Raw genomic sequence first — 27,553 nt, 5'->3', positions numbered from 1 at the left:
CCTTCCCCTGCCGCCCTTCTGCTCTTTCTCTTTCTCTCCGTCTCGCTTCTACCGCGGCGGGCAGCCCCGCCCCCTCAGCGTCCGGTCGCCCAGCAACCGGCGGCATCGGGCCTACTGCGGCGGCTGCGACGCCGGCGGAGCCTCTCATTCGAGGCGTCTTTCTCTCTCTCTCTCTCTCTCCGAGGGGGAAGAAGGGAGGAAGGCGAGAGCTGTTTGGGGAAGGGAAAAGAGCGCGTAACGGGACGGGCCCTCCGCGAAGCCCCCCACGTGTCCTTGGTCGTGATGTCACCCGGGCCCACCTTACCTGCGGCGTGACGTCACTCGCAGCACAACCTCCACCTGTTGACGTCAAGTTATTTTAGACATATATAATTATATGTATGATTTCATTTTATATATATAATCTGATCATATATAATACATAAATAATGTATATATTATATAATATTTATTTATACATAATATTTATTTACAGTGGACGCTCGGGTTGCGAACGTGATCTGTGCAGGATGCACATTCGCAACCCGCAGTGTTCGCAACCCACAGCAGCGTGTCTGCGCACACGCAGGTTGCGATTCAGCGCTCCTGCGCATGCGCAAAGCTCGATTTAGCACTTCGGCACATGCATGATCGCCGAAACCCGGAAGTAACCCATTCCGGTACTTCCGGGTTTTGGCAGTCGTAACCTGAAAAAACGCAACCTGAAGCATCTGTAACCCAAGGTATGACTGTATTACATTTTGCTTACTAACCAATGTTGCTTCTCCCTACCCTCCACACAGCCCCTCAAAAAGCAGGCGACATAGTTGACATTAGGCAGCTTCTGTTTTTGGTCACTCTAGAGCAGGGATGGGGACCCTTTGGCCCACCAGAGAACAGATCCCATCGTCTCTGAGGCTGATCAGAGCTGGAATCCAATAACATCTGGAGGGCCACAAGTTCTCCATCTGTGCACAATAAAGTGTAACCGACAGAATGTTGTGAATGTATTTGTTTTATCTATTTATACTGCACCTTTCAACATCTGTTTACTTTTCTACATATAGGTAAGCCTACCTGAGAGCAGACACCAGAGGAAATGACCCATATGAAATCCCAAGCTTTGAAAGTTAGAGGACATGCCTTTAAAGACCACGAACCATTCAGACATTACAGTCCTGGATCACTTCTTACAGTCAGGGCTATCAAACCAAGAGTTACACCTGGCACAGTCGGTGTGGCAACTGGAAATCAAGAAACGAGAAGCAGGAAAGTTGGGCGCGACCCTATGGTAAGACAAAAAGTGCATGCGAGATTTCCCTTTTCCACTTAGAACATAACAACAACAACATTAACTCACCCCTATACAGTGGTACCTCGGGTTACATATGCTTCAGGTTACAGACGCTTCAGGTTACAGACTCCGCTAACCCAGAAATAGTACCTCGGGTTAAGAACTTTGCTTCAGGATGAGAACAGAAATCGTGCTCCGGTGGCGCAGCAGCAGCTAAAGTGGTGCTTCAGGTTGAGAACAGTTTCAGGTTAAGAATGGACCTCCAGAACGAATTAAGTTCTTAACCCGAGGTACCACTGTATAATTCACAAGAACAGATGAGATAGAATAGATTAAAGCTGAAATCAACACAGGGTAATATATTTTGAAATAGTGACTGTTCTTTATTAGAATATTCTGGCACATAAAAAACAACAAGAGGTGACATTGTGCATGTTTGGTGGTATACGTAGGATTTAAAAATAGAAGCCAGTAATGTCAAGATGACCAAACACAGGCTATAATCAACAGGGAGCAATAAAATGGATTGAATCTGAAGAAAGGAGGTGTTTAAGGGCATAGAAGTCCTGAAAAGCCTTAGCAGTGCTTTTCTCTGTCGACCCTGGGTTGGCTGAAGCTGCAATTACATTTTGCTACCAACATAATTAAGGGATGCGGGTGGCGCTGTGGGTAAAAGCCTCAGCGCCTAGGGCTTGCCGATCGAAAGGTCGGCGGTTCGAATCCCCGCGGCGGGGTGCGCTCCCGCTGCTCGGTCCCAGCGCCTGCCAACCTAGCAGTTCGAAAGCACCCCCGGGTGCAAGTAGATAAATAGGGACCGCTTACCGGCGGGAAGGTAAACGGCGTTCCGTGTGCTGCGCTGGCTCGCCAGATGCAGCTTTGTCACGCTGGCCACGTGACCCGGAAGTGTCTCCGGACAGCGCTGGCCCATGGCCTATAGAGTGAGATGGGCGCACAAACCCCAGAGTCTGTCAAGACTGGCCCGTTCGGGCAGGGGTACCTTTACCTTTACCTTTTACCAACATAATTGCCACAAATCAGGTCTGGGAAACATGGAAGGAATGCACAGAAAACATCAGAAGACAGCTATATGGAAATTACATTATCTGGCTGTTTGGTAAAAAATGAATGAACAAAGTCATGATATCAGAGAACAGAGGAAGGGATTGTTACAGAACGGAGATGACAAAATATGAAGTTCCAGCCAAAATAATAGACAGAATAAAAACCTACAAATCACCAGGTCTGGACAGCAACCACCTGAGAATTCAAAGTACCCAACTAAAATGTGAAATTGCTGATCTTCTAACAAAAATATATAAATTGCCCCTTGGATCAGCCTCCGTACCAGAGAACTGGAAAGTAGCCAATGTAACACCAATTCTTAAGAAAGGATCTGGGGGAATCCTGGAAATTGCAAGCCAGTTAGCTGAATGTCTGTCCCCAGAAAACTAGTGGAAAGTACAGTGGTACCTCGGGTTACATACGCTTCAGGTTACATACGCTTCAAGTTACAGACTCCGCTAACCCAGAAATAGTGCTTCAGGTTAAGAACTTTGCTTCAGGATGAGAACAGAAATTGTGTTCCGGTGGTGCGGCGGCAGCAGGAGGCCCCATTAGCTAAAGTGGTGCTTCAGGTTAAGAAAGTTTCAGGTTAAGAACAGACCTCCGGAATGAATTAAGTAATTAACCCAAGGTACCACTGTATTGTTAAAGATAAAATAAACAAGCACATAGAAGAACAAGCCTTACTGAAGCGGAGCTAGTATGGCTTCTGCAAGGAAAAGTTCTGTCTCACAAACCTATTAGAATTCTTTGAGAGTGACAACAAGCATTTAGATAGAGGTGATCTGGATGACATAGTTTACTTGGACCTTCAAAAAGCTTTGACAAAGTAGCTCATCAAAAGCTCCTAAGTAAGCTTAGCAGTCAAGGAGCAAAAGGAGAGGTCCACTTGTGGATCAAGAATCGTTTAAGTTGCAGGAAGCAAAGAGTAGGAATAAATGGACATTTCTTCAAATGGAGAGAAATAGAAAGTGGAATCCCCCAAGGATCTGTACTGGGACCTGTGCTTTTTAACTTGTTCATAAATGATGTAGTTATGAGTGAGCAGTGATGTGGCCAGGTTTACTGATGACCGTAAATTCGTGTTCATGGTTGTTAAAACAAAAAGCTCCGAAAAGTTCTCTCCATACTGAGAGAATGGGCAATAAAATGGCAGATGCAATTTAGTGTAAACAAGTGTAAAGTGATGCATGTTGGAGCAAAAAAATCTTTAATTTCACACACATGCTCATGGGGTCTGAACTGGAGGTGACCTTGGGGTCATAGTAGATAGCTCGATTTAAACTGTCAACGCAGTGTGCAGCAACCATGAAAAAGGCAAATTTCATGCTAGAGATCACTAGGAAAGAATTTGAAAATAAAACTGCCAATTTCATAATGCTGTTATACAAATCTGCCGTGCAACCACATTTGTGCTCTTAATTTACTTGTAACCACTAGGGGTCATGAAAACAATTTCTGGTTCATTTTGCATTTGTATTAACCATAATTCAACAAGCATCTTTATCATCAAACAGGCATCCTTAGGCGAAGAGAACAATTCTCTGGAAAAGTTTAAAGCTCTGCAAAAGAAACACCTGCAGCTCAAAGGTATTCTAAAAGAAAAGGAGTCATCAATATCAAGATTAACTAAAATAATAAAAGACCAGGTATTGTAAATTCAGATTCACTGATTTATGAGACACTGAAGCGTTAAATCAAACCCGTACAACATGTGACCCCGTCAAGCCAAATTTAGCCTAACCATCATGTATGGCAGGCAGTTCACCAGAGGCTCAATAATCCACTTTTCCTTGAGAAGACACAGCAAATCTGAGGATTATATCTAAATAATGTATTTTCAAATACTTGTTTGTAACATTCACATGGTGCAGTTTTGCTGTACATCTAAAACATCTTGGGTTCTCAGATTTCATACTCTGAAATGCTGTGCACGCTTCCCTAGGAGTAATTTCCATTTGAAGTTGTTTGGACTTAATTGTGTAGACATGCATAGAATTGGGCTGTTAATAGGAAGGACTTCCTCTTCTCTGTTGATCTTTAGATGTGGAGTGAAGACTTAGCTTCCAACAATGATTTTGTTGAAAATATGGAACCTCATTTGATAAACGTGGAAATGCTGTAATTAAAAACGTGTTGTGTTCTAGAGCCCCTTGTGTGCAGAGAAAGCACCTGTAAGCAGCACTCTGCAGGATTTCACCCTCCTGCTCTTGGGGTGGTGGTGGTGGGGAAACACTAACTAAACCATTAACCCCACCCCTGAATTGATTCGGGGCTGAATCCGGGGCAGGGCAGGTGGTATCCAGGTTAGTGTGTGGGCGGGGGCAGGGATCTGTGCATAGCCCTAACACAGACTACTCCATTTGCTTCAGGTGAACAAATCTGTGTGTACAAAGGAGTTTTCATTGCATTTACTTTTCTACAGCAGCTTTTTCAGGGAAAGGAGATCCATGTGCAAGCCAGAGCCTGCAGGAAAAGAATATTGTTGCATGCACCCTATTCTCCAAGCAGTGAGACTCTCCTGGGGGACCCAGGGTTCCGTTTCCTTGGAGCAAAAGTCAATGAAGACTGTGGTGCCTTTAGGATACATGGTTTTGTAGACTTCTACAAACAACTATATATGCTGTGGGTTAAACCACAGAGCTTAGGGCTTGCCGATCAGAAGGTTCGAATCCCAGCGACGGGGTGAGTTCCTGTTGTTCGGTCCCAGCTCCTGCCAACCTAGCAGTTCGAAAGCACGTCAAAGTGCAAGTAGATAAATAGGTACCGCTCCAGCGGGAAGGTAAACGGTGTTTCCGTGCACTGCTCTGGCTCGCCAGAAGCAGCTTAGTCATACTGGCCACATGACCCGAAGCTGTATGCCGGCTCCCTCGGCCAGTAAAGCGAGATGAGCGCCACAACCCCAGAGTCTGCCACGACTGGACCTAATGGTCAGGGGTCCGTTTACCTTTACAGTGGTGCCCCGCAAGACGAATGCCTCGCAAGACGGAAAACTCGCTAAACGAAAGAGTTTTCCGTTTTGGAGGTGCTTCGCAAACCAAATTTCCTATGGGCTTGCTTCGCAAGACGACAATGTCTTGCGAGTTCCTGCTGGTTTTTTCCCCTCCCCCCCTTTTTCTAAGCCGCTAACCCGCTTATCAGCTGATCCGATCAGCAGATAAGCCGCTAATAGCGCTAATCCGCTAATCCTTCAATGGGCTTGCTTCGCAAGACGAAAAAACCGCCAGACGAAGAGAATCACAGAACGGATTCTTTTCGTATTGCGAGGCACCACTGTACCTATATACAACCTGAGCATAGGATGGAAGGGATCACAGCAATAACACTCTAATAGATCTTTCCTCTTCACTAACTTTCTAGAGATGACTTTGGGTTCAACACAGCCAAATCAAAAAACTAACTATCATGGTTTTTTGTTCTCCTTCAGGCATTTACCCAGGTGCCTTCTCCCCTCCTGGAAACATCAGCAGTTGCCACTATTGCAAAACCTCTCTTCTTAGAACTCTTTAAGACGCTGGTGAAGCCACCCAAGGAACTTGTTTGACTGGTACACCAGGTTTCATAATGTAGATTCTAACTTCACAGGCGGGGAATCACGAGGCTCCTCACCCTCTACAACCTATAACAATATGTATTTATTGGCCATCTGTCATGGACACTTTAGTTGAGATTCCTGCATTGCAGGTAGTTGGACTAGATGACCCTCAGGTACCTTCCAACTCTATGATTCTATTATTGTACCTAGGATTAGTTACAGAAGCAGGAATGAAACTAGGACGTTGTTTTGAGGAAGGATTTGAAGGACTTCCTTCTGAATAAGCAAATATAGGATTATAGTATAATTGGGTTGATGATGATGATGATGATGATGATGATGATGATGATGATTTTAACAGGCTACTGAGTATAGAACAGCAATAGAACTAGAAAAAGAACACCAGAAGGAGACTGAAAGGCGACTGGAAGAATCAGAACATTTAGTCAAGGAGCAGAGCCAGTTGCTTGATGAAACTGTGGCACGTTACAGAAAAATAATTCAGGAGCAAGAAACACAGGTTTGTCACAAAGGAAAACAGGCATAATTTGTTGCTCTTGCTTTATTTAGGTTACGGTTATTTCATTCTAATACACATTAAAACCTTATCAGGAAAATAAACATTTTTCACACTAAACTTATCCCTCAGTATTTCGTAATCCCTCAGTCTTTAGTAATCACACTGCAATGTCACTTGCTTCCTTTTGTAGCATGCAGAGCTGGTGCTCGAAATGAAAAAACAGAGTGAGGCTGATATAAGGCGCAGAGAAGAAAATATTCTCAAGATAAAGCAATATATTTCTGGTACCTTCCAAGAAAAATCCCGGTACGGTGTTCAAATGTCTGAAAGCAGGATCTCGTAGATGTAACTTTTAACTAAAGCTGCCATCCCTGTTAACAGACTGTCTTTAATCCCATTAAAATCAATGGATTATTCAAGCAGCTTCTTTCTGTGCAGGGCAGCAGGCTAGGTTTTCTGCTCATTCATTTATAGTATGGGGCATGAGACTGCCAAATAGCACTGGATTTACTGCTTACAGAACCTCAAACCTGCAGACTATTTCTATGGTAGAATCAAAACTACCATATTTTTTGCACCATAACACTCACTTTTTTCCTCCTAGAAAGTAAGGGGAAATGTCTGTGCGTGTTATGGAGCGAATGCCTACGGATGGCGGGGGGATCTGCTGCAGTCGTGAGCAGATCAATGGTTCCCCTTCCTTCCCTCCTCCGTGGCTCGCTTTGAAACAGCAAAGCGGGAGAGGAGAGGAGCCTTCTCCTCTTATACCCCTCTTCTGCATTATTAACAGCATCCTTCTCCACCCACCCCACACGTGTTCCTTGTCCCTTGGGTGCTTTTCCTTCCCTCCCCACTTAAAACATGGTTACAAAGCACGGATCCACATGGATCCTCAGGATTTTTGCACTGGGTCACCCCAAATTCACCATCAGATCACATAGCATGTCCATGGCTACAGCTTGCACCAAAAAAATCACGCACCCACTGTTGCCTGGGGCTGCAGTGGTGCAAAAACGTGGTTACAAAGCATGGATCCACATGGATCCTCAGGATTTTTGCATTGGGCTACCCAAAACTCACCACATGTCTGTGGCCACAGCATGAACCACAAAAATCATACATCCGCTGTTTCGTTTAGAATATTTTTTTTTCTTGTTTTCCTCCTCTAAAAACTATGTGTGTGTTATGGTCGGGTGCGTGTTATAGAGCGAAAAATACGGTATATACAGTTCAAAGTATCATAAGATCACACATCAGCTGTTACACAGGGAGGCTCTTCATGAATCGTAAAATTAAGGTTCTTCTTCATAAGAGGAGACTGAGAGGAAATATAGCCATCTTCACTTATTTAAAGCAGCTGGAGACCCAAGTTTGGGAAACCCTGATCTAATGGGTATCACATAGAGGATGGAGCAAGCTTGTTTTCTCCCGCTCCGGAGGGTATGATTCTATTATGATGCTGGGCTAGGTGGACCTTTGGTCCAGAAGGGCTTTTCTTAATAAATAACTCTATTACAACAATAAATGACTTGTCCTAACTGTGATGAAACTGGCTCATGGAATTTGTTTTCCTTCTTGCAGGGAACGTCAACAACAGGCAGATGAACTCAGGAGAGAAATAAATAAATTCATGGAGAAATCACACATTCTCAAAACAAAACTTGAAAAAGAACTCAATGCAAAAAAGGTGAGAGAAGGAAAACGTGCTTCGGCGTCTACTGGAACATTATTTAAAAAAACAACCTTACATAAAACATTTGTATGTTCTGTACCTTGTTTTGCGGCAGCAATTTGTGTGTTGTTTGGCTAGGTTTCTCCTATGCATTTATGGAACTGATAAAACAATATTTTTTTTTTTACCAAAAAGCAAACAATCCATCTTGGAATTTGTGTTTTATTAGGCATGTATAAAACAGCATTTTGTGATTCCTTCAAGTTATTAATTTCAGAGTCGAGAACAGCTTAATCTTAAGTGGCCTTTGTACTCTGCAACTCCAAAACCACCATCACCTTTGTACCCCTTTCCTGCTATTTCTCAATATAGCTGCATTCTGATGCCCCACACACAACAAGACACATTCCCTTATCTGTTCCACAGGTGTGATTAAAATAAAATCCCCACTCTCAAAAAAGCCCACCCACCCATACAGCCATTTCCTCAATTTATAAGATTACAGAGCAAAAGGGAAACATCAAAAGCCACTTTTCTACCTGAAATGTTCCCATAGCCCCAGTTTCACTCAATTATATTGTGATTTCAGTGTGAATTAAAAAAAAAATCAGTGCTGCAATCAAGTTTCAACGGCATTTAATAGATTCATCAAGGTTAATCCAACCGCATGATAAAACCTTTAGTATATCTACAGTAGGTTGTTTACATCAATTTTCATTCTGGGGCCAATAAAACAAGCAGAGTCAAAGTGTCAGAGTCAAGGTCCGCTATACATAGTTATCTATTGAAGTTCAATATGCATAGATATGACAGTTTGTTAAGTATAGTTCAAGCAAGTATAAAGTAAAGACTGCAATCCAAGGGTACTTCCCAGGACAAGCCCCATCAAATTCAGTAGGACCTCCTTCTAAGTGAATACATTTAGGACCTGTCTGGAAATTTAGTAAATCAATAATGAATCCTTTTTAAGCAAAGCACTTTTCAACCTGCTGATTTTACTACAGTATCATCTGAAAAAAATAATCTGTAACATTTAGATCTCACAAAGTGTAAGTCTAATGAACATGTGGAACATTTTCCCACTACCAACCCTTGCCACTTTTATTTTTCAATAGGCTTGGGGTTTTTTGAGGGGAGGGGAGGGAAGCAAATATTTAGTTAAAATCTTGAAGTATTACATATGAAGATAACTTTCCTAGTACATTTCAGCCGCCCCATTTTTCCCCTTCTTTTTCTGTGCAGAGAGACTGCAAATCGAAAGAGATCAGTCCATAGTCATGCAAGCAACTTGGGTCAGGTGTGCATGCTTGTTCCAAGGCTTATTTCCCAGGATGGCCACACTCCTAGGAGCTATGAGGCAGGATCTTGAGAGATGCCGTATTTGCACTCAACCAGAGAAGAATCTGAAGTGCCCTTGGATTTCCATGTTGTATAATCTGTCTTGTATGGGGTGCACAAGTGGTGTCTCTATTTACCTAATCTTGTTTATGGGTTGTTACATACAGGGGTTTTTCGCTTCCTGTGCTAATTGCTGTTTTATGATGATGGCAATTTAATGTATCTTGTGGTTTTCATTTTTATATTGCTTGTTGTTTTTGTGGCTGTAAGCCACCTTGAATTCCTTTTTGAAAACTGGGAGGATGTAAGGCTTTTTTTTCCTTTTTAAATTAAAGGTAAAGTAAAATAACAAAAATGCAGTTGGTCCATCCAGAAATCTCATCCTGATTTTCCCTCACCCAGAGCAGCTATAACATCACATGGTTACCAGAGGACCATGTGAGTTAATGGCTTCAGGTACTCCATAGAAGGATTGTGATTTAAGATTGACAGAATCCAAGATGCACTTGTGTCAGACTCAGTATTTTATTTTAAAACAGTCTACAAAGATGAATATGAGTTGTGTCACACTGGGAGTTCATAGCTGCTACAGAAATTGTGGAGCTCTGGTTTACCACTTTAAGAAATTGCAGCCTGAAAGTAGTTTTATCAATTATCACATCTTCCCAGAATCAACCTGGATTTTTATCTCACTATTCAGAATAGTGTGGCATCAATACAGTAGCAAACATGATTTCAGAAAACAAGTGTCATTTTCATGTCTGTCCAGCTTTGTAAAGTAACACCTCAACCTTTATAGGAGCAAAGTTTAGCATCCTTAGTAGAGCGATGCCAAAGGATGACCATCAGCTCAAACCTGCAATTGTAAGGGATGAGAAAATCAGATTTACTAAACACTGAAGCTGAGACTGCATGTAATAGTGGCAGATTTGGGTTTAAAACATACAGATCTGCTGTCACATGCAGTTTGAGCCTCAATGAGGTATTCTTGATAGATCAGCTTGCAGTTGACAGGAAAAAAGCAGAGCCACAGATGTCGCAAACCTGAACTGGAAGAAAAAGTAATGCAGTATTTCTAGTTAAAGAGCAATTGCCTACTAGTCCGGGCAAAGAATGACATGAAGAATGAATGAAGCTTCAAGCACAGGGGTCTAAGGCAGCACAAAGGAGCCACTTTCAAAGCTCAGAGTAGAAAGCTTATCTATGAAAAGAGGACCAAGCTCATGTCGCCTCACATCTTGGAACTACAATTAACTAGGCTTGCTGTCAGTTCTAAAGTGCCTTCCATACGGAACTACTAACTTATGGAAATATTAATTCACCTCCCCCAAAAGGTTTCCTGATATCCCCATGAGCCAGAGATTCTTCATCTCACAAAAACGGGGTATAAGGAGGGAAAGAAAACCAATCTTGCACTATGCGTGAAGACTTGGTTAAAACATGTTCTTTCTTGGAACAGCCACAATGACGCTGTATTCAGTTCCTGAGGAGGACTTCAAAGCAGAAAGCTGCCTGGGGAACCTCTCAGCCCAACTCCTTCCGTTGAACGGGACAAGGTGCCAAGCCTCCTGCACTCCAAAACTCACCCACGCCTGAGATAATGAAATGGATGCTAGCCTGCTTAACACAACTGTCCAATGCCAAAAGAACCAAGCACAGGCTTAGACTGAAAACATCCCTCCCAATGACTCTACCAGGTGTGAACAGCAAGTACCTGGATACTGTCAACAACAGTGGTCCGCTACATCACTACTGAATGCCTACCCTACCGAATTACTGTGACCACCACAGGCTTACTCTGATAAATGCATCAAAGGTCCTGTTTGTCTCCACCAAGCACAGCAGAGCTGGATGTGACAGGAACTTTATTATTTTCTACAAAAACAGACTCAAAGGCAGCTTCTTGCTCTTCCAGGGTGTCGGAAGCTGTGGCTCCTGGGATCAAAGTGGCATTGCTGAGTGCCGGCTCATGCTCAGTAACCTTCTCCAGCTCTACGGCTCGCTTTCCTTTCCTTTTGCCGAGTATTCGGACATAATTAGCTGGAACAAGTCCTGTTGTCTGGCCATCACGGCTGGCCAAGAGCCAGCCACGTATTTTGGGTTGTCGTTCTGGCAAGAAAAAGAAAGACAGACATGAGTGGTTAGCAGAGGAGCCCATGAACAGATAACTGAGTTGTTGAAAGTATTTGGAGAATTCTGCAAAGACCAGTTCGTTTAGATTTTGTGTGACCTTCTCAAACCTTGAGACTTGAGTGAAAACCAATCTGAAGAGCACACTTGAGACGTAATGATTAATAAAACAGTTCAATGAGCAAATCAATGAGTTTGAAATGTCAAGATTTCAAAAAGGACTAGCAAATGTCATTAACAGAAACAGTGAAGGCTAGCTTTCAGAAACTTCATACAATATATTAAACCAGTCAACTCTAGTTGCATACCTCTAGTTTGAGTACATTGACACAAGTTATACAACAAATCTAAAGACTGCAGATGTAGGTATTTCTATGGAACAAGTAACCATCTGCAAGAAATGCCACTGCTTCCTGTTAGACAAACAAATTGCCCCTAAAGTTCTCAAACTGTCCCTTAACATACAGTTATGTCAAGAGTGTAAATGTTCTTCTGTTTTCCTAGATACTGCACTGAAATATGTGGGGGTGGGAAATCACAATGAATCAAAACCATCTTACCTTTGGGTGCCAATTTTAGCATTTCGCCAGCACGGAAAGATATTTCTTCTTCCGAAACAGCATTGAAATCATATTCTGCTCTCCCAACAACATGATCGTCCTCTCCACTTGCCCAATTGCTGGAAACTGTTCCACAGAACAAGGGATAAATAAGTCAACATAACTCTGCTGGATCAGTACAGTCTCTTAGAAAACAATCTTTGAGAGTCAGTATGGTGCAAGGGGTACAGGAAACCCAGTTCAATTCCGTACTCTGCTACACAGCTCATGAGCCAAGCTATCAACTTTCAGGCTGCCCTAATTCAAGTCCCTTAGTTGTTGTGCCAAGGCTGAAACCTCTCAGACTCATAAATAAGTTCAAAAGCTAACAGGAAAGCTCAAATGTACACACACAACTGATGTATGTCATTTGTGAGCTACAAAGAAAGAGAGAAGTTTTTGTAAGTGGTTGTTTGGAGACAATCTCAATTTGCCAGAGGCAACCAACCAAGAAGTGATTTTCAAACCTGACTGAACCCCTTAGCAGAAGGCCAGGGTGCACACAAATTAAAGTGCTTAACTTGATCGGTTAAAGTCAGCCCATGATACGTATGTGTTATACTTAAGTGTTTTACGCCTTCAAAGCCTTTTTCCAGCAAAGCATTTCAAATCCCAGAGTGCTTACACTGAACATTCACTAGATATTGGAACATGCTCTAAATTCCCTTTTCATTACACTGGTACATAAAAGCAAGATTTGTTCCTCCCTCCCACCTCGAAGCTGAAATTAGGGAAGCACAGTATCTAAACCTGCTCTTCTCACCCTCCTTTAGAATCCCTTGGCAGGAGCCACATATAACACCAAGCATAGCGCTGTGGCCTTGGAACAGAGTGGGACATGCGAGACCTGAGGTTAGATTCTCTGTTCAGCCATGAAAGTAGCTGACAGCTGAGCTACAAATTCCCAGTCCAGTCTTTGCCATCGCTGAGCAAAGTGCAATGCAATGACATCTCCTGTTATGAGATCAGGTTGAAAACGGTGCCTTCCTAAATTATGAGAAATGCCACGGGTATTAAGAGAGGGTGACATCAAATGTTTTTGGTTTCTATCAAGCGTATTGCTGGCTGTAGACAGCTTGTTTCAAACTTTAAACAAGACAAACACAAAAGCAAGCAAGAATACAAAGCCTAAATAAAGTGTTGCTTTTAAAATAAATTGCAGTTAGTGTTTGCAATAGGCAGGATTGTTGATGGAGAATATTTGTTGATGAACACTGTTTGCATGGCTGGTTGGAAGGGGCAGAGCTTTTGTTTCAGGGTGGTGGTAAGAGCATATGGTTAACTCACACTCACTGCAGAAAACCAGAGAGGCCTGTCATGTTATAGTGCATTCCTGTTCTGAGACAAATCAATTCTACCCTTGGGGTGGGGTGTAAAGAGCATCTAAGCACCAGGTAAAAGACGAGCTTAACACTTAACGTGCCTGCGGCAAAAGGCCCTATTTCTCTTTATTTTATTGTTATTTCACTTTCCTTTTGGCTACTGTCCAAGGCTGTAGAGCTCTGCAGTAATATATGTGTCAGACGCCTTCAGAACCTCAGCTTGCTATCATTTTCCCCATCTGCCTCCCACATTAACCATTATTAATCCTACCTAAAGGTAAAGGTAAAGGTACCCCTGCCCGTACGGGCCAGTCTTGACAGACTCTAGGGTTGTGCGCTCATCTCACTCTAGAGGCCGGGAGCCAGTGCTGTCCGCAGACACTTCCGGGTCACGTGGCCAGCATGGCAAGCTGCTTCTGGCGAGCCAGCGCAGCACACGGAACGCCGTTTACCTTCCCGCTAGTAAGCGGTCCCTATTTATCTACTTGCACCCGAAGGTGCTTTCGAACTGCTAGGTTGGCAGGCGCTGGGACCGGGTGACGGGAGCACACCCCGCCATGGGGATTCGAACCGCCGACCTTTCGATTGGCAAGTCCTAGGCGCTGAGGCTTTAACCCGCAGCGCCACCCGCGTCCCTTAATCCTACCTACAATCACACAAAAAATCCCCTTCTCCCACACAACATGAAGATCAGACCGTGTTATTACTGAATTCCTGATTATTATTAGCATGCTTTTATAATACTGGCTGTTAGGTTGTATCTCTGTTTTTCTTATGCTGCTTCGTTTTCCCCCTGCTGTATATTTGCACACTGCTTAAAGAGATGCTTAAATATGAAGCAGCTTAGATGTTTTTAAATTAAGTGAATGTATGCTAAACCAGGGTTTCCCACATGAAGCAGGGTTGCCAAATGCTGGTTCGCCTCACTGCAAATACAACACTGACCTATGGATAAGGCAGAAAAGGGAGGGGAGGGTAAAATCCAGGCTGAAGAGGGCAGAAGGGGGTGTTTGAAACTTAGTTGGCTCTTAACTTGCTGCTTGCTTGGTCTCCTGTGGCAAAGGAGTATCCCAGGTGAAGAGACAGGTCAGCAAGAGAGAAAATTCTTTACTGGGCCACAAAGGTCTGTAGCCAGGCAAGCCACTAACTTTTGTGGACCCATCTGGAAGGCTGCTAGTAACTACAGTGGTACCTCGGGTTAAGTACTTAATTAGTTCTGGAGGTCCGTTCTTAACCTGAAACTGTTCTTAACCTGAAGCACCACTTTAGCTAATGGGGCCTCCTGCTGCCGCTGTGCTGCCGGAGCATGATTTCTGTTCTTATCCTGAAGCTAAGTTCTTAACCTGAGGTACTATTTCTGGGTTAGCGGAGTCTGTAACCTGAAGCGTATGTAACCCAAGGTACCACTGTACTGTGGACTTGCTTGTAACACTGTCATGTACACTAGGGCCGAAGGATAAATCAATACTGTATATCGTCCAAAACCGGTTTGAAGTCCATATTGTTATACAGTGAAACCTCAGGTTACGTTACCCTCGGGTAAAATAAACTTTGGGTTGCGAAAGCGGCAAACCTGGAAGTGTTTCGCCGCTCGCGCATGCACAGAAGCAGTCTCTCCAGTTGCGAAAACTTTGGGATACGGCCAGACCTCCAGAACGGATCCCGTTTGCAACCGGAGGTACCACCTTCAGGTTGCCTTCATAGTCATTCATTGAAACCTGATTCTGTTTTGCCACTTGCTCGCTTTACTCACAGCCCAGCAGCATAGACCGGGAAATATTTGTAAAAGTGCTTGGATCCCCACAATCAAAACAACTCCTTTACCTGTTTCGTCCTCAGTGTATGTGGACAGCAGCTTCCAAATGAGGTAGGGACCCCCGAGAACAACGGCAAAGAATAGGAAAATGGGCCAGGATTTTGCAGAGTTGGCCGCCCTTTCCTCGGGGCCAGCACAGGCCACAGTCCCTTCGCTTTCTGCCCACAAATCATCATTTTCGGAATTCTTTCTCAGACCCAGCAACCGCTGCAGCCGCCTGTAAAGGTACCGTATAGTTCTGACCAAGGCAAAAGCCGAAAACACCTTGGTGAAGTGGATCTTGAGCCGGGAGAAGTGGTTGGCTACATCCAAGACGGCTCGGAAGCTGTTGTAGACCGCCGAAAAGGTAGCGTCCATCATCATGCTGACCGAGGCGAAGGCGTGCACGATGCTTTCGATGGACTGGAATGCGCCGCGGCTGCTCTCCTCGGCCTGCTGCACAAACCGGCTGGCGGGAACGTCGTCCATCCGAAACCGGTTGTAGCCCATGCCGCCATATCCGTAGCTGTAAGGGCTGTAGCTTCCGTAGAAGGAGTTCCCGTACGTGCCGTAGCCTGAGCTGAAGGGGCTGCTGTACGAAGGCCTGAAGGAGCTCAGGGCCGTGCTCCCAGTCTGTTGAGATGGCCTTGGCACAATGGGAGGGGGCACACGGGTGAGGGTGGGCTGCCCAGGCCGCGTCAGCTGACTAACTCCCACATCTGCAGATCTAAAACGCACAAGTTCAATGTTAGCACATGGGATGGTTTTATGCTAAAAAATAATCCCTCATCCCACACTCCTTCCAAACAGTGTGTACACTTAGAAGTTGACATTAATTATGCCTGTTATAATTATGCTCTTTGAACCCAGGTTCAGGCATCACTAGAACAAAACCAACCCAACCTCACACACTGATCCTCTGCTCTGGTTTCTGACACATGAAAAATGTTGAATCTGAATAGACAGTTCACATTTAACAAAGACTGTGGTTCAGCTGTTGGTAGGGATGGACATTCAACAGAAGCAGAATGGCAACATCTTTATTAGGACCAATTCATAAAGTTTCATTAAAGGTAAAGGTACCCCTGCCCGTACGGGCCAGTCGTGTCTGACTCTAGGGTTGTGCGCCCATCTCACGTAAGAGGCCGGGGGCCAGCGCTGTCCGGAGACACTTCCGGGTCACGTGGCCAGCGTGACGAAGCTGCTCTAGCGAGCCAGCACCAGCACAGCACACGGAAACGCCATTTACCTTCCCGCTATAAAGCGGTACCTATTTATCTACTTGCACCCGAGGGTGCTTTCGAACTGCTAGGTGGGCAGGAGCTGGGACCGAACGACGGGAGCTCACCCCGCCGCGGGGATTCGAACCGCCGACCATACAATCGGCAAGTCCTAGGCGCTGAGGTTTTACCCACAGCGCCACCCGCGTCCCAAAAAATAAAGGCATTACCTAACAGTTGTTTGGGGATGAATACTTCTCAGCTGAATGTGCATGAGCTGCTGTGAGGCAGGGAGAGGATGTCTGCTGGGTAGCAAATGCCTCCTTAAGAGGAAGAGGTTCCAGCTCTTTTAAAGGAAGCTGTAACAAGGCCACTTCTGAAAACGGCAAGCCTGTGGCAAACATCCCCTTCCGAGGCAAGGTGCTTGAAAAAGGGGTTGTTGGTCAGTTCCGGGTGGTCTTGGGTGAATATGGTTTCCTTTATCCATTCCAACTGGGATTTAGGTCTGAATTTGGAACAGAAATTGTCTTTAGTTACCCGGTGGGGCATGTTACCAATATGCTCTGCCTTGCTGTTATCTGGGCATACCCCTTTAACCCATAGCTGTCAACATTCAGATTTGAAAATAAGGGATCAGCAGCTTCGAAAATAAGGGATCAGCAGCCTCACCTGCCCCGGGGACAGTCTACGGGATATCTAACAATCCAGGATAGCAGCGGGAAGCACTGGGAAACGGAGCTGGAATAAGGGAATTTCCCGCAAAAAAATGCTTTAGCCCCATGACTCCTAAAGCTTTGCTCTGCGTATGGTTGTGCAAAGCAAGGGGCTTATGCAAACGTGACAAAGGAATCGAGCAGCTGTGCTCCACAGTGGTCCATTTCTACTGGAATTGTGCTTAGCCTCGTTGCCTATGAGCTTTAAGGACTCCGGATGTAGGCAGGTGCCCTGCCCTGGACTCAAATCCTTTCACAAACAGCCGTCACAAATGCATGCCTTCAATCAACGCATCATGCAATAGCCCTGAGGAGAACAAAAGCATCTCTACCTGTAGAGAATCAACAGTCATTGTGGAACCCTCACACCCCATGAAACACCAGTGGTAAGCCTAAAAGGATATACACGACACACAAAGGAATAAATCCTAAAATGCATTTCTGCACTTGCAGCAGGGATAGCCTATGTGGGCCCCTCCAGATGCTGCCATCACCCGAAGAGCGACATTCAGATCCTTTATTGCTTGTGTATTGCTGCTTTCCTTCTTTTGGCGGCCTTTGGTCTATTTGGAGAAACTAGAAGTATGCCAATTCTGCTGCCTTTTTAGACTTGTCCTCTCTCTTGTTATCAACCTTTCCCCTCAAATGTCTGTGACACAGACACCTGCTTACCGATTTGGAAACAGGCAACTTATTGCCTCACTGGAGGATTCGAAAGGTCAGAGGAAGGTGTGGCAGAATGGCAAAGAACCTGTTGTGGGTGCCAACACTCCTGGGGAAAGATCTGAAAGTCTGGGTGAAAACTGAGCTTTTAAGAAGGAAGTGGACTACAACTGGGTCTATTTGCAATTTTGCTTGTACAAAGCTAAGGCACTTTGTTTTAAATGTAATAAATATGCCAAGCTAATGGCTATAAACATATCTTGTGGCATTCTAACACAAAGCAGGTTACTCTACATGCAACAAAATTTTTAAAATGGCACATAACATGCAGATCAATACACATCTCTTAAAATACAATGTGTGTACATCTGTTCTGATCAAACTACAGGTTATTTGCAACTTCATATATGGAAGTTTGCGCAACGTAAGAATTTGTAAGAATTTGGGAATCTGAATTTTCAAAGGAATGTGAACTTGCAAAATAATAATGAAACTATGTTGCATTCTTCAAGGGAATAAAATGGCTTATTTTGCAAACATGAAGCCATAATGCTTTCAAGAGGGAGGTTTTAATTAAGGCAACGGAATATTGCAATAGCGCATCTTGTTTTAATTAGCAGTGAAACCCAAAGACATTTCACCGCCACAGGAAAGGAGCTTAAGTTATGGGGATGAGCAACCTGTTCAATTTTATGGGCTCAAATCTTAGAAAATCTTGGCTGTTGTGAATGCCCGGAAGGTATGAACTGAAATCTGAAGCTGCAAGGTTTCCTAAATTTGGGCTGTAATCTTGGGAACACTTAGGTCACATTCCACAACATACATTTAAAGCACACAGCTTCCTCCAAAGAACTTGGGAATTGTAGTTTGCTAAGGAGGCTGGGAATTATAACTCTGTGAGGCGTAAGCTACAATCCCCAGAATTATTTGGGGGAAGCCTTACACTTTAAATGTATGGGGTGGAATTCCACATCGTGCTATTACAAACTTTCCATCTGCTCAAGTGTTGCAGCTTGTCAGATGGAGCAATCCTGACCACCCCTAAGCCCATTTCAGGGGTTCCAAAGGGCACAGAGAGGGAGGAGATGGGGGAAAGCCCCATTGCACACAGGAAAGTCCTTGTGAATCCTGCCCACTGTGTAGATGTGACCATGCTTGGAGGCAGGAAGGCAAATTCCAGAGCGGGAACACTGTTAAGTCTGCTGTTAAGAAGAGGAACTGGTGGCGCTTTAAAAATGCAAAGTTTTACTCATGGCGTAAGCTTTGTGGACCAGAGCCTACATCATTCTCAATCTGCAGATATAAACACACACAGAGAAGAGGGAGATTGTAAACAGTGAGTGTAAAAGAGCATGGAATGCAAGCTGTACAATAGGTCGGTGACATTTCTACGCAGAACTCAAATGTGTGCAAGATAAGAGCTTATTCATAAGACACTTCACAGGCTTTAGGCCCCTTTGTTTACATTTTTTCCGCTGTGTACATCTCTCGCATTCTCTCTGCCAATGATAATGCATCTCATGTGGCAAGATCTAGCCCATGAACACTTTAAAAATCCGCTAGTCTTTTAAAACATGGGTGGTAAAAAAAACCTGTGACCCATGAAGCCATTCCCAGTGGTCTGCCAGCCCTCTCCCAAAATCAGACACCACTTCCTCTCCCTGCATCACAAATTACTGTATTTTTCTCTCTATAAGACGCACCAGACCATAAGACGCACCTAGTTTTTGGAGGAAGAAAACAAGAAAAAAAATATTCTGAATCTCAGAAGCCAGAACAGCAAGAGAGACCGCTGCGCCTACATTCGCTCCATAAGACACACACACATTTCCCCTTACTTTTTAGGAGGGGAAAAGTGTGTCTTATAGAGCGAAAAATACAGTACTTGGGAGTGCTACTTCCCATGCCAAGACTGTCTAGCATGGCACCACACCAGAAGGTGGTGATACAGCTTTGCAAACTGTCAGGGGCTTTCCTCTCCATCACATCCCTTGGCTGGGGGCAGAAGTCCCCTTCCTACTAGCCCGGCACTGCAATGGGGAGGAAAGGAAATGCGTTTCCTCTCCTCCCTTGAACGATACCTGAAGATCAAGACAGAGCTGTTTCCTTCCCACCCCCATACTGGTGGAGATGGGAGGAGATTTAATGCTGACTCTTGATCTCCAGGGACTGATTCAAAGTGCCACAATACACTTTTCTGCTTTTCACTTGGGAGTAGGTTTCACTGAACCCTGTGGGACTTCTTTCCCTAGTAAACAGGCGCAGGTTCAGGTCCTTTGAGTGGCTTTATACAACGCGACCGTTTCAAGTCGGAGGCTAGAGCTGCAGGTTCGTGTCAAAGGTTAATTGCGAAACTGCCAATCTCCTCTGCCGCCTCTGCCCATGCAGATTACACAGCACGTGGCTGAAACCAGAAACGAATCCAGGCTGCAACTCCTGAATGGCCTGGAAGAGGCAGAGGACGTTCGGTTGACAAAACTAATATCAGCAGGGACAGACTGATTGGACAGCCTTGGACCTGGGTTCAAAACTGAGGTCTCAACTGATGCACTGGATTGCTATTTGGACAAAAAAGTGGTCTCTTAATCCAAATTGCTTACTGTATAAAATGGGAAGTGCAAGTAGATAAATAGGTACCGCTCTGGTGGGAAGGTAAACGGCATTTCCGTGCGCTGCTCTGGTTCACCAGAAGCGGCTTAGTCATGCTGGCCACATGACACAGAAGCTGTATTCCTGCTCCCTCGGCCTATAGAGCGAGATGAGCGCGCAACCCCAGAGTCGTCCGCGACTGGACCTAGCAGTGAGGGGTACTTTTACCTTTACCACCCTGTAAATAGGTCCATGACATTTCCTTGCTCACAACTAGCCAGACTGCCCAGACATACTATGTTTGTGATAGTAAAGGTAAAGGGACCCCTGACCATTAGGTCCAGTTGTGACCAACTCTGGGGTTGCAGCGCTCATCTCGCTTTATTGGCCGAGGGAGCCGACGTACAGCTTCCGGGTCATGTGGCCAGCATGACTAAGCCGCTTCTGGCGAACCAGAGCAGCGCACGGATATGCCGTTTACCTTCCCACCAGAGCGGTACCTATTTATCTACTTGCACTTTGACGTGCTTTCGAACTGCTAGGTTGGCAGGAGCAGGGACCGAGCAACAGGAGCTCACCCCGTCACAGGGATTCGAACCGCCGACCTTCTGATTGGCAAGTCCTAGGCTCTGTGGTTTAACCCACAGCGCCAGCCGCGTCCCCTACCTTTACCTTTACCACCCTGTAAATAGGTCTACGACATTTCTCACAACTAGCCAGACTGCCCAGACATACTATATCAGTGATACACAGCCTAAAAGAGCTTTAGGTTTCCTTGCTAGCAGACACAGCAGGAAGACAGCTATTTGCAAATCTGGAATGATTAACTACATCACAGGATAGTTATTAACTTTACAGTCCCAACAGCATTCTTGCTTAATTTCAGGTGTCTGGAACTCCATGTGTCTGGAACTTCAGTAGCTGTTTCGACAGCCAATGCACTAGCCAATCAGCACCCACTTCCTATTTTACAAAATGATCATGAGGAAGCTGCTTCTGCATATCAAGCGGCAAAAGCTTACAGGAAGCATATCAAGCAGTAAAGGCTTACAATGTGACTTGTGTTTACTTTTACATGGCTCGTAACACTCCTGAGATCTCGTAATGCCGCTAGAAAATATCTTTCCGGATCAAATGTATGCACTTACCCAGAAGTCAAGTCCTACTGCGTTTAGCTTCCTCCTACATGGAGGCAGGACCACAACATATGTGGGTATGTTATGCAACCCTAATCTGCCGGGAGTAGGGAGTAATGCTAACCACTTTGGAACTCCTGTGCCAACACACCCATTTTGTTGGGAAAGGGGAGGGAGGTGGGGAAGAATGTCAGACCCACACTAAATTGCAGCAGAACACAAGCAACAACTTGCTGCTGATTCACTGAGAAAATTTCCACAAGGAGGTACACCATCCTGACCATGCAGATGGTGGAGCAAAATTCAAGGCTATCAGTAACACCAAGGTCTTGTGGTGTGTACCTGTGAAAAGGATCTAGGGGCATTGATGGACCTCAAGGTTATCATGAGTCAACAGTGTGATGAAGCAAAAAAAAAAACAAAAAAAAAAACTAATGCTACTTCAGGCTGCATCAACAAAAGTATGGTGTCCAGATCAAGGGAAGTAATAGTACCATTCTACAGTGGTGCCTCGCAAGACGAAAAGAATCCGTTCTGTGATTCTCTTCGTCTAGCGGTTTTTTTGTCTTGTGAAGCAAGCCCATTGACGGATTAGCGGATTAGCGCTATTAGCAGCTTATCGGCTTATCGGATCAGCTGATAAGAGGCTTAGCGGCTTAGAAAAAGGGGGGGAGGGGAAAAAACCCGCAGGAACTTGCAAGGCATTTTCGTCTTGCGAAGCAAGCCCATAGGAGATTCGTTTTACGAAGCACCTCCAAAACGGAAAACTCTTTCGTCTAGCGAGGTTTCCGTCTTGCGAGGCATTCATCTTGTGGGGCACCACTGTATTCTGCCTTAGTGAGACCACACTTGGAATATGGTGTCCAGTTCTGGACAGCACAATTTAAGAAGGATGGTGACAAGTTAGAAGGTGTGCAGAGGAGGGCAACCAGGATGATCAAGGACCTGGAAATTAAGCCTTATGAGGGGTGCTTGAAGGAGCTGGGTATGTTTTGCCTGGAAAAGAGGAGACGGAGAGGAGATAGAATAGCCATTTTCAAATATCTTAGGGGCTGTCACATGGAGGAGGGAACATTCTTGTTTTCTCCTGCTCTGGAGGGTAGGACTCGAATCGAAGGCTTCAAGTTGCAAGGAAGGAGATTGTGACGAAACATTCAGAAAAGCTTTCTGACAGTAAGAGCTGCTTTCTGACAGCAAGAGTGGAACAGACTCCCGTGAGAGGTGGTGGACTCTCCTTCCTTGGAGGTTTTAAGCAGAGGTTGGAGGGCTATCTATAATGGATGCTTTAGCGGATTTTCCTGCATTGCAGGGGGTTGGGCTAGATGACCCTTGGGGTCCCTTCCAACTCTAAGATTCTATGATTCTATGAAAAAAGAAAAATCAAAATAATAAAAGGTGTATGATGTGGGACAATACCACGTTGCAAAACACACTATCATTTTACTCTTCAATTCCAGTTTATCGGATACATCCTAGCACTGAGTCCTAAGATTTCCAAAAAGGATTTGAAGAATTCAAATTCCCAAAGGGTTAATCTGTATGGAGCTTTAACCCGCATATCCCAACATTTGTCCAAACACACACTCTCACACTTATCTCTCTCTTGTAAAATGCGTGCACGATTCAGAGTCCAAGGTGAGGACAGCAGAAACTGAATGCAAACATCATCATAATAACAACAACCATTATTCACATAGCTCCTAAAACATTGGGTGGCACCCCAAAACAGCATAAAGTGAAACCTTTCAAAAATAACAGCAATGAAAAACAAGCGCGCGACCTTTCCCCAAGCCCCTTCATGTCATTAATGTCGCTGACAGCACCAGACAGGTGAAGGACAATGCCTTCCCTATTTTTGTGTGTCTGTATTATTGTGGGTGCCTATGCAGGACACTGGCCCTTTGATGAGCCTGGCTGGGGGAGAAGAGGAGCGGAAACTATCCTCCTTCGCAGTTTATAAAGCAATTATGTATGAAAGAGGTGCGAGGTGGGGGAATCTGCCTCCCCCTTGAAGATGGAGAACTCTCGTGCCACCTCCTGTTCCCTTAGTAAGTGGGGCATTGCGTGGGAGCAAGAAGGGAAAGGCTGAATACACCCCTTTATGGGGTGGGGAGAGGATGTTTCCCCATTAAGGGGAGGAGAAAGAGGCTTGTTGCTCTTCCTTGCCCCCCAAATGTGTGAGAAAAAAGAAAAGGGGGGCCAGTTTGCTGAAGACACCCCTTATGAACAGAATAGTGCTTAGCTTATTTTTGGGCTGCAATTTTGTTGTTGTTAAAATTGTTTTACAGATCATAAATCCTGCATTGATTTTATTCATCTTATAACACTACTTTTGCTTCAGTTGTGACGTTCAGCCTGTTTTTAAGATGTCGTTAGCAGTGTTTTATAGGCTGCAATTGTCTCACAGATGATGTTAATTATTCTACACTATTTATGCTGCGTTTGTGATGTTCTATCGTGTTGTTATTCTTTATTGTTTGTAAGCCGCTTTGCGATTCATTTGAATGAAAAGTGGCATATCAGATGGGGGGAGTGGGTGATATTTCCAAATGGGAGGGGGGAGGAAGAGAAATAATAGAATCATAGAGTTGGAAGGATCGCCGAAGAATTGATGCTTTTGAATTATGGTGCTGGAGGAGACTCTTGAGAGTCCCATGGACTGCAAGAAGATGAAACCATGGGGTCAGCAAACTTTTTCAGCAGGGGGCCAGTCCACTGTCCCTCAGACCTTGTGGGGGGGGCGGACTATATTTTGAAGGGGGGGGAGGAGGAACGAATTCCTATGACCCACAAATAACTCAGAGATGCATTTTAAATAAAAGCACACATTCTACTCATGTAAAAACACAAGGCAGGTCCTACAAATAACCCAGAGATGCATTTTAAGTAAAAGGACACATTCTACTCATGTAAAAACACACTGATTCCCGGACCATCCATGGGTTGGATTTAGAAGGCGATTAGGCCGGATCTGGCCCCCGGGCCTTAGTTTGCCTACCCATGATCAAACCCATCCATTCTGAAGGAAATCAGCCCTGAGTGCTCACTGGAAGGACAGATCCTGAAGCTGAGGCTCCAATACTTTGGCCACCTCATGAGAAGAGAAGACTCCCTGGAAAAGACCCTGATGTTGGGAAAGATGGAGGGCACCAGGAGAAGGGGACGACAGAGGACGAGATGGTCGGACAGTGTTCTCGAAGCTACCAGCATTAGTTTGACCAAACTGCGGGATGCAGTGGAAGACAGGAGTGCCTGGCATGCTCTCGTCCATGGGGTCATGAAGAGTCGGACACGACTAAATGACTAAACAACAACAACAGAGTTGGAAGGGGCCCTGGCGGTCATCTAGTCCAACCCACAGCTGTCAACTTTCAGATTTGAAAATACGGGATCAGCAGCCTCGAAAATAAGGGATCAGCAGCATAGCTGTCAACTTTTGGATTTGAAAATAAGGGATCAGCAGCCTCACCTGTCTACGGGATATCAAACAATCCGGGATAGCAGTGGGGAGACGGCGCTGAAAAAAGAGAATTTCCAGCAAAAAAAAGGGAAGGTGGACAGCTATGGTCCAACCCCCTGCAATGTAGGAATCCCGTGTTGGTGAGGTGGAAAAGAAACCCCTTATCCCCACCCAACACTGAAAGAGGATGAAAGGATGAAACCCGTTAGGGGGCTAAGGGAAGAAGGGGGGGTATGATTCCCTGGAGACCTGGTACCTGTCTGTTTTGTGTTCTCTCCTCCCCCACCCTTGGCCATTCCACTATCTTGGAGGAGTGTGGCCCCTGAGCATGTACAGAGTGCCTCCCCCTCCCCACTCCTCAGGGCGGCAAGTGAGCCCCGGAACCTGTTTGTTTTGTGTTCCCTCCTCCCCCACCCTTAGGACCTTGGAGGAGCGTAGCCCCTGAGCATGTACAGAGTGCCTACCCCCCCCCCACTCCTCAGGGCGGCAAGTGAGCCCCGGAACCTATTAACAGCCATAACCGATGAGGAGGGAATGGCGGCGGCTCCGCCTCGGGGCTCTCCCGCCTCCCCCCCCCCCCAACGCCCCCAACCGCACTCACAGCCTCCGGTTCTCCCAGGGCTTCGGGGGCGGCGGTTGGTTGGCCGCCATCGTCTTCGCGGCGCCTCCTCCTCCTCCTCGCCGGACCTTCGCCCAGCCTCGGCCGTCTCCCGAGGCGAGCGCCGAGCCGTCGGTCCCGCCGAGGAGGAGGCCCCGCCCCTCACAGGCGACGCGCGGAGCTCGGGGATCGACCGGCTCTGGCTGCGACGTCGGCGTGGCGCCGCGCAGGCGGCGGCTCGAGCTCAAAGAGGTGCGCGCGGAAGGAAGCCCGGCGAAAGCAAAGGAACGCAATCGCCCCCGCTCGGCTACCGATGAAAACAAGTTTTGCACGTTTTTCCCAGGGCCGGATTTACGTAGAAGCTAAACAAGCTATAGCTTAGGACCCCACTCTCTTGGGGACCCCCAAAAAAATAAAAGGGGAAAAAGCACCTGGATGTACATTTCCAAAATGTAAGATAAAAAAACAAATAAAATAAAACCTAAAATTATTATTTCATTAGCAATGTTATAGCAAGTTTCTAGAGACTAGATTATGAGTCTTTGTAAACTGTGTTTCTAAAGAATTAACTTTTGCGTTTGCATTATTAAGTTTGTTACGAATTTTATTTTATTTTAAATAATTTTTTATTAAATTTTCCATTTAACAATCCAATCATATCACATTAGTTATTCCAAATTGTACCAATACATATCATAAAGTCCAAATATTTTGCCAAATTTTAAATTTTTGTTGGGGGTTCCCATGCTTCGAGTTCAGTAAGTTTGTTATGAATTTCAAGTTACAGCTTAGTAATTATTTCACTAGTAATATACTTCTTAAATGTATTTCACTATTAATATACTTCTTAACTTCTTCAACAATTACTTTGATAAAATGCGTATTTTGTTATGTGCAAATGGCTTTAGACACCTATTGGGTCCATAAATTACCATATAGCATATATTCAACACAAAAAACGGCAATTTATTGTTGACAAAGGACAGCTGGACATAATATCAAGGGCCCCGTTACCTTCAGTAACTTAGAGGGCCTCATCAAACCTAAATCCGGCCCTGCGTTTTCCGATGTATTTACCCGTTTTTAATGTGTGTGTTTTTAACGTTTTTCTTCCACCGCACATCAAATGCCCGTTTTTTATCTTTTTCATTATTCAAAGTTTATGCAGACTGTTAGCTATTGCCATTTAATGGGGTGCGACGCCTGAGTTCTGGAGCTCGGCCAACATGGAACAGTGTCTTTCAACGAAGCCTATTGTTGCTTTGTTGCGTTTTTATTGCGGGAGGGGCAACCAAATATTTTCCAAAGCACGGTCACTCACGACGGAACGGCTGTTGGGATCCGGAAGTATAGGCCGGAAAGCCTTTAGAGGCTTGTTACCCTATGGGCTCGACAGGAGGCCGCCGCAACTTGGAGGCGGAACTCTTGTTTCTGGGATGCTGTTTCCTTTTCTCTCCCCCTTTCTTTCCCTATGAGAGCGGAACTCATTGATGCGCGGACCGAGGGTGCAACGGGTGAATGGTTCCCCCATAGTTTTTTTTTATATTTGGCAAGCGAAAAGAGGCAGGTGAGCTGGAAAATAACCTCGGCTTCTTAGGATTGGAGGGGTGGGGGGGTTCTTTAAGCTATTTGGGCGCAGTGAGTTGCTTTTAGCAAGATCTGAGAGGTAGTGCGCAACCCTATGCTCATGTTTACTCGAAAGCAAGTCGAGGCTTGCTCTTAGGTAAATGTGGTTTTCATCGTAGAATTTAAGCGTTAGAATAGTATGGCTTGTAATACCAGATAATGATGACGGCCTAAGTAGCGGAAACTCCAGTGGCGGTGGAAGTGGAAAGAGGAGACGGGAGTGGTATTCTTCAGTGCAGGAAAAATACAGTGCAGGAAGAAGGGAAGGGCCACAGCTCAGTGATACAACAGCAGCTTTGCAT

The 27,553-nt window shown here is 45.1% G+C and overlaps 3 protein-coding genes across 4 annotated transcripts in view; 2 read left to right on the top strand and 1 right to left on the bottom strand.

Moving 5' to 3' along the window:
- The first annotated feature begins 96 nt into the window (after positions 1-96).
- On the top strand, positions 97-9,642 carry LOC308584109 (uncharacterized protein). The gene is made up of 7 exons (XM_081188832.1): positions 97-378; positions 1,047-1,270; positions 3,853-3,984; positions 6,232-6,390; positions 6,581-6,696; positions 7,972-8,077; positions 9,305-9,642. Exons 2-7 carry the CDS (start codon positions 1,079-1,081, stop codon positions 9,335-9,337), a joined length of 738 nt encoding a protein of 245 aa, XP_081044958.1. The 5' UTR covers positions 97-378; positions 1,047-1,078; the 3' UTR covers positions 9,338-9,642.
- On the bottom strand, positions 8,682-25,790 carry PEX13 (peroxisomal biogenesis factor 13). 2 transcript variants are annotated; one of them, XR_014006508.1, is made up of 5 exons: positions 25,629-25,790; positions 15,276-15,973; positions 12,091-12,216; positions 11,130-11,509; positions 8,682-11,090 (listed from the first exon to the last, which is right to left on the bottom strand). XR_014006508.1 is itself a non-coding variant. In XM_081188739.1 (4 exons), the coding sequence occupies exons 1-4, from the start codon at positions 25,676-25,678 to the stop codon at positions 11,211-11,213; spliced, it is 1,173 nt and encodes a 390-aa protein (XP_081044865.1). In that variant the 5' UTR covers positions 25,679-25,790; the 3' UTR covers positions 8,682-11,210. The 2 variants fall into 2 exon arrangements, 1 of the variants encoding a protein (XP_081044865.1); XM_081188739.1 differs by having other exon boundaries at positions 8,682-11,509.
- Positions 25,791-27,008: 1,218 nt separating this feature from the next.
- The window catches only part of PUS10 (pseudouridine synthase 10), a gene marked incomplete at its 5' end in the record, with an annotated part of 29,544 nt that continues 28,999 nt past the window's right edge, over positions 27,009-27,553 (top strand). Inside the window, 3 exon segments of the mRNA XM_081188616.1 lie at positions 27,009-27,080; positions 27,082-27,154; positions 27,157-27,192. Coding sequence (XP_081044742.1) covers positions 27,009-27,080; positions 27,082-27,154; positions 27,157-27,192 — 181 coding nt within the window.

This window comes from Podarcis bocagei (assembly GCF_964188305.1).
Source record: "Podarcis bocagei genome assembly, chromosome: 3".
Taxonomy (NCBI): Eukaryota; Metazoa; Chordata; class Lepidosauria; order Squamata; family Lacertidae; genus Podarcis; species Podarcis bocagei.
This window is presented reverse-complemented; position numbering and strand designations above follow the sequence as displayed.

Bases quoted from the DNA above. Each gene is read 5' to 3' on its own strand.
- LOC308584109 (XM_081188832.1), top strand. From the start codon at position 1,079: ATGACCCATATGAAATCCCAAGCTTTGAAAGTTAGAGGACATGCCTTT. The intron at 6,391-6,580 runs GTTTGTCACAAA...TTCCTTTTGTAG, and splicing joins TTCAGGAGCAAGAAACACAG to CATGCAGAGCTGGTGCTCGA. The intron at 6,697-7,971 runs GTACGGTGTTCA...TCCTTCTTGCAG, and splicing joins ACCTTCCAAGAAAAATCCCG to GGAACGTCAACAACAGGCAG.
- PEX13 (XM_081188739.1), bottom strand. From the start codon at position 25,678: ATGGCGGCCAACCAACCGCCGCCCCCGAAGCCCTGGGAGAACCGGAGG. The intron at 15,974-25,628 runs GTGAGTGCGGTT...TGTGCGTTTTAG, and splicing joins CCCTGGGAGAACCGGAGGCT to ATCTGCAGATGTGGGAGTTA. The intron at 11,510-12,090 runs GTAAGATGGTTT...TTTTCTTGCCAG, and splicing joins GCTAAAATTGGCACCCAAAG to AACGACAACCCAAAATACGT.